Source organism: Bos grunniens, chromosome 15 (assembly GCF_055505025.1).
Source record: "Bos grunniens cultivar Pamir isolate PY7600 chromosome 15, Bosgru_T2T1.0, whole genome shotgun sequence".
Classification (NCBI taxonomy): Eukaryota; Metazoa; Chordata; class Mammalia; order Artiodactyla; family Bovidae; genus Bos; species Bos grunniens.
The window spans coordinates 25,002,973-25,016,867 of NC_141179.1; the positions used below are offsets into that span (position 1 = coordinate 25,002,973).

The 13,895-nt window shown below is 53.0% G+C and overlaps 1 protein-coding gene across 1 annotated transcript; it reads left to right on the top strand.

Annotated features, from left to right (window-relative positions):
* HTR3A (5-hydroxytryptamine receptor 3A) lies at positions 1 to 13,520 on the top strand. Its single transcript, XM_086339303.1, has 9 exons — positions 1 to 205; positions 2,463 to 2,629; positions 4,014 to 4,058; positions 5,186 to 5,295; positions 6,726 to 6,895; positions 9,687 to 9,847; positions 10,155 to 10,365; positions 10,468 to 10,689; positions 12,688 to 13,520. Exons 1-9 carry the CDS (start codon positions 136 to 138, stop codon positions 12,984 to 12,986), a joined length of 1,455 nt encoding a protein of 484 aa, XP_086195429.1. The 5' UTR covers positions 1 to 135; the 3' UTR covers positions 12,987 to 13,520.
* The last annotated feature ends 375 nt before the right edge of the window (positions 13,521 to 13,895 follow it).

Sequence of the window (13,895 nt, forward strand, 5' to 3'; positions counted from 1 at the left end):
CTGGTGGCCAGAGGCAGCGTAAGGCTGCAGCCTCAGGAGGTGTGGGAGGCTGGCTGATATGAGGCTGGTGGAGCGCAGCGGGCAGGCTGGTCCTCCGCAGCGCTCACCCTGAAGGCCGCTCTGAGAGAAGCGACTATGCTGCCCTGGCTGCCACGGGCGCTGCTCGGCTTGCTTCTGCCCACGCTGCTGGCACCACGGGGAGAGGGTAAGGAGACGGTGGGACAGCACGCAGCACCTGGCAGGCAGAGGACAGAGGTGGGCAGGGGATGCTTAGCACCTCCAAAATTTGAAGGAAGGAGGGCTTTGGAGTGGGTGAGGCAACAGGAAAGTCAGGGACCTTACCGCATGTGGGCAAGAGGGAATTTCCACGCCCTGGGGATACAGCTAGAAAGTTGGGCATCTCGAGCAAAGGGTGAGAGCAGAGCTTGCAGAGTGGGGCGTGGCACAGCCTGCTGTGTGGGAAATGCTTAGCGGGCTCCTCTCCTCTTTGCTCGGGCCCCCAGACTCATCGAAGGGCAGCTGTAAGGGAAGTTGGAGCTGTCTTGATCCCCTCTCTCTTGTTATAAACGGGAATGCTGCAGTCCAGGGTGGGTAGATTTTACCCAGGGTCACACAGCTCCGCAGCAGTAGAGACCAGGACAGATGTCATCTTCCCTGACTTCACTGCTTTCATTGCACAAGCTCTTTGGGCCTTCGTCTTCTAGAAAAGTTCCTTCCAGGGCTCAGCTCAGATAGCACCTAACTTCTCTCTGCATTCCCTCACCCATCCTTTCCCGCCTCCTGGGGATACAAGGAGTTTTAGCCACAAAAGAATCTATTTCCTTTGTTGCAGACAATAGTCATCCCCCACCTCCACCCTTCGTGGGAAGGTTTTCTCTCCAGCCAGAGCTCTTTGAAGCCAGGGCGGGCACAGTTTAGGATGTGCTTAAATGGACAGCTCTGAAGGGCTTAGGGGCACGATGGTTTTCCTCGTGTCGTTGGGGGTAGCTCAGCTGGACGAGCAGGCCCGGGCTGTGAGTTACGACTGTGGTCTGGGGCTTGTCTGGTTGAGGGGAGCTCTGTCCCTCCCAGCACTGGTCCTTGGCCCTGAGGTCTGCGGCGCCCAGTCTGGTCAGAATCCCAGACGATAAGACCTGGGCTGTTGCTGGTGCAGTGAAGATACGCAGGGACCTGGGTCTGAATCCCAGCTCCCTTGCCTGCAGGACACAGTACTTGCCTGTCTGAGCCTTGGGCATCTTTATCAGTAACGTGGGCTCTGGTAGCAGCCGGCCCAGGGGGCTGGTACTGAGATGAACGATGTGCTCATTGGTATTATTCCCAAAGGGGACGCTCAGTAAACATCCTCTCATCTTCCCCTCTCTCTCTGCTGTTGTTTTTCTGAAAGTTTACTGGGGAGCGGGGGTGGGGTGGGCAGTAAAGGGAACCTGCAGGACCAATTTGCTGTAGGCATTGCACGCAGGGTAGATGAGGTGGGAGAAGAAGCAGGCTTGTCTAGGGAAAGCCTGGCCTGCCGGGCTCTGGGCTGTGAAAGGCCCTGCCCCCCGCCGCCCCCAGCAGCGCCCTGTGTACTCCAGAATGCCCCCTAACCCCGTCTTTCCCCTTTGTGTTTCTGGCATCTTTCAGGAAATGCTCTTACTGTTTCCCAGAGAGACAGCTGAGGCGCTCCTGTGAAATCCCCGCAGAGCGGGGCGAGGGCCTAGGTGTGGGGTTTCACGATTTTATCTTTGCAGGCCTCTGGATCTGGGAGCAGCTTGGTTTCTACTGGCTTCCTCCACACCCCACCCCAGCCCTCTTCCCAACCCCATCAAACCAGCCCAGAAAGCTAGACTAAGAAGGGGGCCCAGCAAGGACTCCTCGGGAGTTCGCGTGAGCGTGCAGACGGGCTCTCCCTGGGGTGGGCTTTGCAGGTCGGAGAGGGAATGTCTGCGTTCGCTGGGTGCCCACCCTTCTCTCCTCGTCAGCTGAAGGCTGGGGTCCTGGGGACCGTGAGCTGTGCAGACACTGAGCTCTGACCTCTGCTGAGGCTGACACCCTGCAGACCGCTGGGCTTAGAATCTGTGCACTTGGGGCCACACTCTCTAGGATCTCCTGCCAGGGCCAGCTTCCCTGGGTTCCCAGAGCCCCTCGTCCAGGCCCCAGAGGCCCACCTCCTCTGGGCAGGCAGCAACTCTCAACCCTTCTCATCCTTGGCCGACTCGAGACCTCACCTGCCTTGTGCCACCTGCTCTCACAGCCCAGCTTCCTTTCTCATATTAACGGGGGCTGGGGCTACCCTTGTGAATACCTTTAGGTTTTGGCAGGAACCTCTGTAGGCAAAAAAACGCTCCGGAGATGGGAATTTCAGTCTGTGGGGGTATCTGGGAGTTCTGGGAGGTGGGATTAAGTGGGGATACATTTACTAGCTTCGAAACCAGGGCCAGAGATCTGGGGCAGACTCAGGCTGCGCTGTCTGTCCTTCCCAGCCAAGCACAGGGGGGACCCCCAGCCCCCCAACGCCTCCAGGCCGGCTCTGCTGCGGCTGTCAGATCACCTGCTGGCCAACTACAAGAAGGGCGTGCGGCCCGTGCGGGACTGGAGGACACCGACCACTGTGTCCATCGACGTCATTGTCTACGCCATCCTCAGCGTGGTGAGCGCCCGGCCCCACTGCCCTGCTCCAGGGTGGACCTTCTGAGTGGGAGACCATGTGAGACGCAGTCCATGGTGGGCTTTTGGTTGCCCATAGCCCCTGAGCCCTGATACCACAGCTCAGGATGCTCCCCAAACTGAAAACTGGGGTCACCTGCATGGCTGCCTCTCCCACACCCTCCAGCCCACGGGTTGTGCGTACGTGTGGTTCTTCACACATCACATCTCCCTAGGTGAGCTGGGTGAGGGTGCAGACCATCCTATTCACCTCTACACCCTCACTGTCTTACACACGTCTCTGGTACATGGCAGGTGTTACTAAATCGTGGTTGAAGAATTAATCATAAATAAAGCAGTTAATCAATTGTTGAAGTAGGGTGGGGTACACTGCCCAGCAGAGGGGGTTGGATGCTGGGCTGAGATAAAGAAGAAGGCAACTTCAGAGATGCAGGTGCTGCCCTGGGGTAGGGTGGGCAGAACTGACTTCTCTGGCCATCTCTACTAGAGTCAGCTGGCTGTTTCCAAAAGGGAGATTGGGAATTGGATGGAAGGGAGGGAGAGTGATGAATTCTTCATTTTATGTGGGTCTGTACCTTTTGACTTCATGCTAAGGTAGGAAATAGGTGTAGATACATACGTACAGATATAATTGTACAGACATACATATATATGATGTTGTTATGTTGTTGTTTAGTTGCTAAGTTGTGTCCGACTCTGCAGCCCCACAGACTGCAGCACACCAGGCTTCCGGAGTTTGCTCAAACTCATGTCCATTGAGTCGGTGATGCCATCCAACCATCTCACCTTCTGTTATCCCCTTCTCCTGCCCTCAGTCTTTCCCAGCATCAGGGTATTTTCCAGAGTCAGCTATTTGCATCAGGTGGCTAAAGTATCGGAGTTTCAGCTTCAGCATCAGTCCTTCCAGTGAATATTTAGAGTTGATATCCTTTAAGATTGACTTCTTTGATCTCCTTGCAGTCCAAGGGACTCTCAGAAGTCTTCTCCAGCATCACAATTCAAAAGCATCGATTCCTTGGCGCTCAGCCTTCTTCACGGTCATTATATATGTCTTCTATTATTATCTTTTATTATGTTATTATATTATATATGTTTATGTGAAATATACACAACTGAATAGAAGATAATAGAAGACATATATGTGTGAACACACACACACATATGTTAAAAAAGAAATCCTTGAACTTCTTCCTAGGTGTGTCCTAGTAAAAGGCCGATTTTTTCCTGGCTGGCCCCTTTCCCCACCCCATTTCCTCATTCTCAAGGGAGCAGGCTCACAGAGCAGCAGCTCCTGTTGGGGTTGGTGTGTGCAAGGCGGGCTCCCAGCCCACAGGGCTGCCTTTGCCGAGCTCCCGTTCCTTCCACAGGATGAGAAGAATCAGGTCCTGACCACCTACATCTGGTATCGGCAGGTGAGCAAACCAGCCCCTCCCCCATCCCCATTTCCTGGGACTGGGGTGTGGGCAACCCTTGCTGAGGGCGCACCTCTGTCTCAGAGGAGCTGGGAATCTAAGAGGCCTTGGGCAAGGGAAGGAGGGGAAGAAAGGGGAGAGGAGGGGAGGGGAGAGGCATGCTCATGAGATCTGGGGTCTCCTGGATCTGGGCCCCTCTAACCTCAGGACTGCAAAAGGGAGGCGGCTTAAAGATCAGCGGAGGAGAAATCCCCCAACCTCCCCGGTTTCCAAGGTTTTTCACAGCCTCTCCAGCAAGCGCTTGTCCCGCTTCTCCTGATCAAACACCTCGGTGACTGGCAGCTCGGAAGGCAGCCACTTTGCTTTCAAACAGCTCTGATTGCTAGAAAGTTCTTCCCTCTATGAAAGCCAAATTGGATGACAACCAAACAGGGTGACTGAAACAGGATGATCCCATCACTTAATCTTCCTATCCCCAGCCATTTCCCCACTCCTCCAGCTTCTGATGGGCACCGCTCAGGCAGGGTGCAAGGAGGACTCAGAGGCAAAGGAGCCACACGGTGGCATTTACATTTTAGACCAGTCGTTCTGGCAAGAGAGTGGGGGAGGCATTGATCAAAATTTAGCTATAGCCATACCTTACCCTGTGAGGTGCATACCATTATCCCTGTCTATGTATGTGTACATCAAGACCCAAGAAGAGATTTGTCTAAGAGAAAATGACAACCCACTCCAGTATTCTTGCCTGGAAAACCCCATGGACAGAGGAGTCTGGTGGGTTACAGACCATAGGGTTGCAAGGAGTCGGACATGACTGAAGTGACTTAGCACACATACCTCAGTTGATGGCTAGGTGGTTTATAATATTAGAAATGACTGGATACCTTCCCCAGGAAGAGGCTACATCTGCCTGTGTTGTATATATTTGCATGTAGGGATGTGTGAGTGCAGAGGGGAAGGGATTCTTGGGTACCACTGAGTAACCTGGGTGCCACTGACACCCAGATTCTCCCAAGAAGATGCCCCCCTTGTTGCTTGGGCTCTGAGCGGTGAAGTTGGCCTGAGTTGCGGACCACCCTGCCCATGACGGACTGGGTCACCCGTGATCATTCCTGTTCCTCTCCTAGTACTGGACAGATGAGTTTCTCCAGTGGAACCCTGAGGACTTTGACAACATCACCAAATTGTCCATCCCCACAGACAGCATCTGGGTCCCAGACATCCTTATCAATGAGTTGTGAGTACTGTCATCAGACGCGTGGCAGCCAGGGGCAGGGTGGCGGCGGGGGGGGCGGGGGGGGGGGCGGAGTGCTGGGGACGGCAGGGGGTCAGGAGACAAGACCACTGCTGTTGTATTTGAGATGCTCCACCAGACTTGCAGAAATGGAGGTAAAGTTGCACTGGGCCCTCATTCCCCTTTATCTTTTTCTCCCTTTCTTTTCTTTTAAAAACTCCCCTTTTTCTATGTCTGATGCTGAAACTTTGCTCTTCTCCTTGACCCAAGGATCCCTTTCCAGGGAGAAAGGAGGCCAGTGAATGAATCCACATTGTCATAATAGTCTAGTGGGAACAGTGTTTTTAAAGGGGACAGGAATATTTCTGAAAGGAATAAAGTGCCAGCGATGGTTGGCAGAGGAGACTTGGGGCCAGGAGACACTCAAACTTTCAAGCCACACATATGCCTGAGTGGGCACAGATTGCACCCTGGGATGAAGTAGGTCCCACCAGCCTTTATTCCCAGCAGCCAACATTCCTTCTCCCCATCCTTCAGGCTCCACTGCCTGGGCTTCTGAATCCAAGGTCTGGGAAGATGGCTGGGGAGACAGATGGAAGGAGAAGGTGGCGGGGGCCAGCTGTCCTCCACCCAGTACCCACTGCATCGCCTATGTCCAGGGGGTGCTGCTCACAATTCAGGGAGGCAGCTGACTGAGAGCCTCACTCCCTGCAGAGCTGAGTCTGGAGGGACTGGGGATCTCTAGTTTCAGGCTGGATCGCCATTTTCAACACTGAAGTAGCCTTGGCCTTGACTTCTTGTCTCTCAGCCTGATGCCACAGAAGGCCACAGGCTCAGGACCCCAGGCTTAGCTCCAGGGCTCCCTTGGGGGAGCTCGGCCTGGGGTCTGCCCAAAGAGAGTGGGATGAGCTCATACAGGACTTTGTTACTTGCCCTAATTCTTCTCAATGATTTTTCCAGTTCTGTTCCCACCCCCACCCCTGGAAATGATTGTTTTAATTTCAAGGATTCCTAGGGATGGAACCCAAGGGTCTGCTCTCCCACCAAGCCTGCCTGTTGCCACCAGGCTGTCGATCCTGGGAGCTGAGCTCTGCCCATCCCGGGTGGGCGGCATGTGGGGGACAGCTGGGTGTTCTTCTTATGGCCTGGGGCTTTGGGGTCCATGGACTCCTGGCTTGCATTTTGTGGCTAGGTTGCCAGGGGAATAAAGGAGAAATGCTCTTTAACTGCTTGAAAAGTGGCCTTGGAGATGGCAGGTAAGGAAGCCTAAGATAAGAAGCTTAGACACGCCGAGGCCAGACAAAACTGCCAGGTTGTCCTGTTGTCTGGACCCTCTCTGCCTCTCTTCCCCTGCCGAGCTGCTCAGAGACCTTCTGACATCCAGGGCTTGGCCTGCTTCTTGAGCCCCAAACCCACCCCTATTCCCTGGCCAGTGTGGACGTGGGGAAGTCTCCAAACATCCCGTATGTCTATGTCCGGCATCACGGCGAGGTCCAGAACTACAAGCCCCTCCAGGTGATGACCGCCTGTACCCTGGACATCTACAACTTCCCCTTCGACGTACAGAACTGCTCGCTGACCTTCACCAGCTGGCTGCACACCAGTGAGTCCAGGGGCTTTGGGAGGCGGGAGAACAGGTAGGGGCCCAGGGATGCCTGCATGAGGAGCACCCCTGGGGATGTAGTCTCCCTTCTCCAATTCGCTCACCTCTTATTTGTTCACGTTGCTCAGCCTCTGTTTCCCCATCCTCTAAATGACACTGACCGTGTAACCCTCGTCGCCTCCCTCAGCTGTCCTAAGGATGGAATGAGACGGTGTAAACTGAGGGCAAGATGCTTGGTCAGGGATGATGCTTTTCCCAAGTCACAAGTAGGATCTGGCAGGAAGTGTCTTTCAAATCTACCCACTTCTTCACTGATGGACCCTCCCCCCCAGTGCCAGCTACCCTCATCTCCCGCCCAGGTTACTGCAGTAGCTCCCAGCAGTCCATCCCCATTCATTCTCATCCCCTCCAGTCCCCACCCCCACACCAATTCATGCTCCTCACAGCAGCCAGAGAGATCTTATGCAAACGCAAATCTGGGGACTTCCCTGGCAGTCCAGTGGTTAAAGCTCAGAGCTTCCAATGCAGGGAACTCAGGTTCCATCCCTTGTTGGGAAAGTAATATCCCATGTGTGTGGCCCCCCTCCCCCAAATTTTTTTAATTGAAAAGTCCTGCAAATCTGATCATGTCTCTATCGACTTAAAACTCTCAGAGTTTCGCCAGCCCTCCTGAGACATGATCCAGCTCTTACCTGGTCTACAGGCCTCTGCGCACAGACACCACTCGGGCTTCCCCTGCCACTCAGTCCCCAGCCCAGCTGCCTGCCTTCCCGGCCCCAGCACCCCTTGTTTTTCCCTTACTCACATGCTGCTGCTTCTCCTTGGACACCTTGCCCCTCCCTCTCCTTTTCTCCTTCTGGCGCCCCTCCTGCCCTCTGACACCTGCAGCAGGACTAGGGACAATTCCCCGACTACGGATGGAACTCGTGGCCCCTGCACTGGAAGCGTGGAGTCGTAACCACTGGACCTCCCGTGAAGTCCCTCAGTGAAAGAAAGTGAAAGTGAAGTCACTCAGTCATGTCCGACTCTTTGCAACCCATGAACTGCAGCCCACCAGGCTCCTCTGTCCATGGAATTCTCCAGGCAAGAGTCCTGGAGTGGGTAACGATTCTCTTCTGTCCACTCCTTTCTCCAGAGGATCTTCCCAGTCCAGGGATTGAACCCAGGTCTCCCGCATTACAGGCAGATTCTTCACCGTCTGAACCAGAGAGAAGCCCAAAGTCCCTCTGCCTCTGCTGCTGCTGCTAAGTCACTCTACACAACTTCTAATCACAGTGTCCATGTCAGTTACTCAGTAAACCCCCATTCGTCCCCCAAACAAGTCACCTCCATCACCCAATTTTATAGGCTCTTGTTTTCTCTCTACTTCTGTTCATTTGTAAAGACTTATTTCAACGTCTACTCCTCCACCAGATGGAAACTTAGAGAGGGCAGGGACAGGATTTCTGGCCATGATTAGCTCCCCAGGCAGTGCCTAGCACAAAGGAAGATGCTTGGCAAACTTCCAATGAGTGGACGCATGCTAGGTGCCTTCAGGGTCTAGTGAAGTGAGCCTCTCTCTGCTGCATAAAGGCATCCTCCAGTGCTATCCTGATTTTATTAACTGTAAATGACAAACGTAATACGTAACTCCCTTGAACAAAAGTCATAATTGCAAATAATCTTTGACTTTTGACCTCTACTCTCAATCTCAAACTCTTACCAACAACTCCCTACACCGAGACTTAATTTTTATCAGTATCATGATATACATATATATACTGATAAATATTTTATATAATATGTTCTTCTAGATCCTTCTCCAGCCTTTGAATACATACACATACATACACATCTATGGAAAGTGTCCAGAAATGTTTTATGGGTTTTTATTTTACATAAATGTAAAATGTTTTGTGTTCCAATATATACTTGTACCTGTCTTTTTACTTAACAACCAGTCTTGGGCATTTTTCCAGTTAGTACAGATTTAGTTCTTCCTCATCAATGTTGACTGCTGTAGAATAGTTCAAGGTTTGGACTGCATAAACTTTATTAGCATTTCCCTGATTGGTGGGAATTTAGATCTTTCACAGCATTTTGCTGCAACGGATACTGCTGTCTTCTGCTGCACATGTATATCTGTTTCGCTAGTATAGATGTGGAGCAGTGTAACTGCTATTCTGTAAGAGAGGATTCTGCTTATTTTCCTAATTCACCTTTAAAGACAGGCAGCTCAGGGACTTCTCTGGTGGGCCAATGGCTAACACTTCACACTCCCAAAGCAGGAGGCCTGGGTTGGATCCCTGATCAGGGAACTACATCCTGCGTGCCACAGCCATGTGTAAGATCTCTCACATGCCAAAGCAAAGGCACGGTGTAGCTGCATAAATAAATAAATATGAAGGCAGGCAGCTCTGTCAAGGCAAGGATGAGAAAAGCTGCCTCTTGCTCACTGCCTACATGAGAAATTCTAACAGGAAACCTAGAGGAATGCTTGAAAGTATGAGTGTGCGTGTGTGAGAGAGAGAGAGAGAGGAGACAGAGACAGAAAGAGGAGAAGGCATTCTAATAAATAGTTTGCCCAGCTGTTTGCATTTTGCTGTGTCTCCATCCAGGACCCGTCCCCTCTGTACAGCCCCCCTGCACAGACAGGTACAGGGTGCACCATGACCTCATCTTACAGCCAAGAAACAGGCTGAAGACTACGAGCTGAGACTTGAGTCGTGCCACGTGGGTGCTGCCCCGCCCTCACAGGGTATGGCATGCCCCTGGCCTGGGCTCCAAAGCTGCCCCGTTTCTCCTGTCTCAGTCCAGGACATCAACATCTCCCTGTGGCGCCTGCCTGAAAAGGTGAAGTTCGACAGGAGTGTCTTCATGAACCAGGGCGAGTGGGAGCTGCTGGGGGTGCTGACCCAGTTTCAGGAGTTCAGTATAGAAAGCAGTGACAGCTACGCAGAGATGAAGTTCTATGTGAGTGGGGCACACCCCGGCAGACTTCAGGAGGCATATGGGGAAGAACCTCCGTAGCCCTTTCCCAACTCCAGGGTGCCCTGCAGCCTAAACAAAGTGGTTGGGGAAACACAGCTGCGTTGTCTCTTAACTTTTCCTGAACAGCCATGAGCTTTGATCCAGAGACAGTATATGGGATTTGTCTACATTTTTCAGCAGTCCAGGCTGAAAGCTCCATGAAGCAAGAAGATCTGGGATGGGGAGGGGGGGTTCCTGGGGTTCCAGAACCTGTCTACCCCAACTCCCCTGAGCTCCTCTCTCTATCCAGGTGGTCATCCGCCGACGGCCCCTCTTCTATGCGGTCAGCCTGCTTCTGCCCAGTATCTTCCTCATGGTCGTGGACATTGTGGGCTTCTATCTGCCTCCAGACAGTGGTGAGAGAGTTTCCTTCAAGATCACGCTCCTCCTGGGCTACTCGGTCTTCCTGATCATCGTGTCCGACACGCTGCCCGCCACGGCCATCGGCACGCCGCTCATCGGTAAGGCTGGCTCCTGGGGGAGAGCTCCCTGGGGCCGAGGGACCTGAGCCTCTCCTACCTGCCGTGTGTGTCCCCCGCCCCGCCCCGTCCCGGGGCGCATAGGTGTCTACTTCGTCGTGTGCATGGCTCTCCTGGTGATCAGCTTGGCCGAGACGATCCTCATTGTGCGGCTGGTACACAAACAGGACCTGCAGCAGCCGGTGCCCGCCTGGCTGCGCCACCTGGTTCTTGAGAGAGTCACCCTGCTCCTCTGCCTAGGGGACCAGTCGACAGCCCGGAGGCCCGCAGCCACCTCCCAGGCTGCCAAGACCGATGACTGCTCAGGTGAGACAGGAACGGGAGAGTCCCACGTGGAAGGGAACTTCTGATCTGGAGGCAGGGACTTGGCGGTGGGGGACGCTCTGGAGGGCTCGCCAGGCCAGAGAGCCTGGGCAGGGCCTGCGAACTGGGTACCGTCCTGCACCGAGAATTCATGGCAGACTTCAGCCAAAGACATCAGTCAAACCCCTTCCTCACTTTGTATTCACGCATCAGCCTGGGTGGAGAAGGCACTGGCGACCCACTCCAGTACTCTTGCCTGGAAACTCCCTTGGACGGAGGAGCCTGGTGGGCTGCAGTCCATGGGGTCGCTGAGAGTCAGACATGACTGAGCGACTTCCCTTTCACTTTTCACTTTCATGCATTGGAGAAGAAAATGGCAACCCACTCCAGTGTTCTTGCCTGGAGAATCCCGGGGATGGGGAGCCTGGTGGGCTGCCATCTATGGGATCGCAGAGTTGGACATGACTGATGTGACTTAACAGCAGCAGCAGCAGCAGCAGCCTGGGTGGAGGGGAAGAGGGTTTAGGAGTCCCAGAGACTGAGCGTGTCAGAACCTAAGACCTCTGGGCTGAGGGTGACCTCATCTGAGATGGATCCCAAGGGAGGTCAAGTGGATGCCCCTCAGGCACTTATAGAGCTTTCCTGATGGCTCAGCAGTAAAGAATCTACCTGCAATGCAGGAGACTCGAATCTGATCCCTGGGTCGGGAAGATTGCCTGGAGAAGGAAATGGCAACCCACTCCAATATTCTTACCTGGGGTATTCCATGGGGTCTACAGAGGAGGCTGGTGCGCTACAGTCCCTTGGGTACCAAAAGAGTTGGACATGACTTAGCAACTAAACAATGACAACAAAAGGCACTTATGGGACAACTACCCTCCTGTAGTTCAACTCTGCAGCCTGGTTCCTAACGCTCTCTCATTAGAATCAGCCAAAGACCAGGCCCTTTAGAATTTCAAACACCTATGAGGCAGAGAGACAGGGCACAGAGGGATACTAAATTCCTCATGCTTCTGTCGGTGGTGGTGGTAGTGACTGGTTTGTTGATTTCTTGAGCACTTTACCAGATGTGTGCAAAGCATTTTCTGTGCATTATCACAGGTTGTTCTCATGGTGACCCAATAGGATCCTCATTTTCATTTTTCAAATGAGGAAACAGAAGCATAGAGAGGCCAAAGAGCTTGCCCTAAGTCACAGAGCCAGGACCTGGCGAAGGCATGATTTGAACCCAGGCTCATCTGACTCCAAGCTGGTGTTTTAAACCCTCCACCTTTCTCCCCTCCTTTGGGTCCTGGCTAGGGCCTGGCCTTTTGTAGAAGATGTTTGGTTAACCTAAGACCATCTCATCATGAGCTCGTGCCATAAACTAATGCCTAATTCTATTCTTCATCTGGTGAAGGCAATGATCCGAAGGTGTATTTTCTGGTCCAGAAGGATTCAAAGTCATGGAGAGGAGTGCAGGGAGGTGATATGATGCAGTGGACAAAGCAGAGGATTTGGAGTCCAGATACCTGGACCTCGGCAGCCTCACCATTAAATGATGGTCTGGCTGTGTCACCGCAGGCTAGTCACTTAACCTCTCTGAGCTTTCACATCTTCATGTGAGGAGTGTGGTTAGTAATCACGCTAAGTCAGCCTCTCCATGAGGCTGCCAGGAGGATCAAATGATATAATGGATATCAAATGGCTAGGGAAAGCCCTTGGGTTAAAAAAAAAATGTGTGTGTTTAGGATAAACATCAACTTCATGGTCTTGCTGACCTGGGAAGGGATGAAGGATGTGACTAAGGTGGAAGGATATACAGTGATCTTCAACTGCATTGGCTTTCTTTATTTGCTTAAGTTGGACGGTGGGTACCCAAAGATGTAAGTTACTCTCCATACTCTTTAGCTCTGAAATCATACGTTGTAAAAATGTCTGAGGCCTTAGAAATGTAAAGGCCAGTGTTCATACGAGCCTGCCGGGCCTCCCTCCTTTGCCAATGCTCTGTCCTTCTTCTAGACATGGGAAACCACTACAGCCATCTGGGGGGACCCCGGGACTTGGAGAAGACCCCGAGGGGCAGAGGCAGCCCTCCCCCGCCACCTCGGGAGGCCTCCCTGGCGGTGCGCGGGCTGCTGCAGGAGCTAACCTCCATCCGGCACTTCCTGGAAAAGCGGGAGGGGAGTCGAGAGGTGGCCCGGGACTGGCTGCGTGTGGGCTCCGTGCTGGACCAGCTGCTCTTCCGCATCTACCTGCTGGCAGTGCTGGCCTACAGCATCACCCTGGTCACACTCTGGTCCATTTGGCAGTATTCCTGAGTGGGTCCAGCCCAGCGCCCGGCCACGGGGGGAGTGGGGGGTGATGGCACTTGTTAGGATGGGGATGGGGGAATTTCAGGGCCAAGGGGCACCAGTGATGTTCTCAAGGCACATATATAGTTCCTGCCTGTTTCCAGTGCCAATGCATCTCAGCAGTCCCAAACCAGGGCCTTCACTCTCCCTCCCCCAAACTTGGTGTTTAAGATTCTTCCATCCTCATCCACTCCCATACAGGCCCATTATGGCTTTAAAACACACTCTTGGATCAGAAGAAACACACACATGGCCTGACTTCACTCTGTCTAAACATCAAGCCTCAGTTTCCCCACGGGCATTTCCCTGAACTGGCAATTTGGAATTCTGCTCACCCCCTCAGCCTTGTTTTGAGGTGGAAGGTAAGCCAGCTCTCTGCCACATGGACCTCATTACTCTGCATTAGGTTCATCCAACCCTAAGGTCTCCCTGCTCACCGGTGGCCACTTCCCTGAACACCCATCAGATTAAGGAGGTAATAAAATGCGATGAATCCCTAAACTCTCTTATTGACCCTTTGTCAGCATCCAGGCAGATGGAAGATGAGGTCTGAAGTTATCGGTGGTAATGAGGTTGGGGAATTATCTGTGGTTTCAGATGTTTGGTACTTTCTGGCCCAAGGAATTAAGAGGTGACCAAATGGCTGTTCTGAAGGAGACAATTGGAGGTGGGATTCAATATGTGAATATCAGAACCAGGAACACTTAGCAGTGGGGAGGTGGGGAGAATGATGCTCAGTTCTGTAATCCCCTGGAAAGATGATGGAAGGGTCTACATAGTCCTGTTACCATTGTGGACTCATGGCCTCTTGGGAAAACTGGGAGCCCGCTCTCCTCCAGCAAGAACATCAGCACCACGGCCAGCACCCACTGGTTT

What these genes read in the sequence shown, in the direction of transcription:
- HTR3A (XM_086339303.1), top strand. Translation starts at nt 136, where the DNA reads ATGCTGCCCTGGCTGCCACGGGCGCTGCTCGGCTTGCTTCTGCCCACG. An exon ending in GACATCCTTATCAATGAGTT is followed by an intron (nt 5,296 to 6,725) that starts GTGAGTACTGTC and finishes TTCCCTGGCCAG; the next exon opens with TGTGGACGTGGGGAAGTCTC. An exon ending in ACGCAGAGATGAAGTTCTAT is followed by an intron (nt 9,848 to 10,154) that starts GTGAGTGGGGCA and finishes CTCTCTATCCAG; the next exon opens with GTGGTCATCCGCCGACGGCC.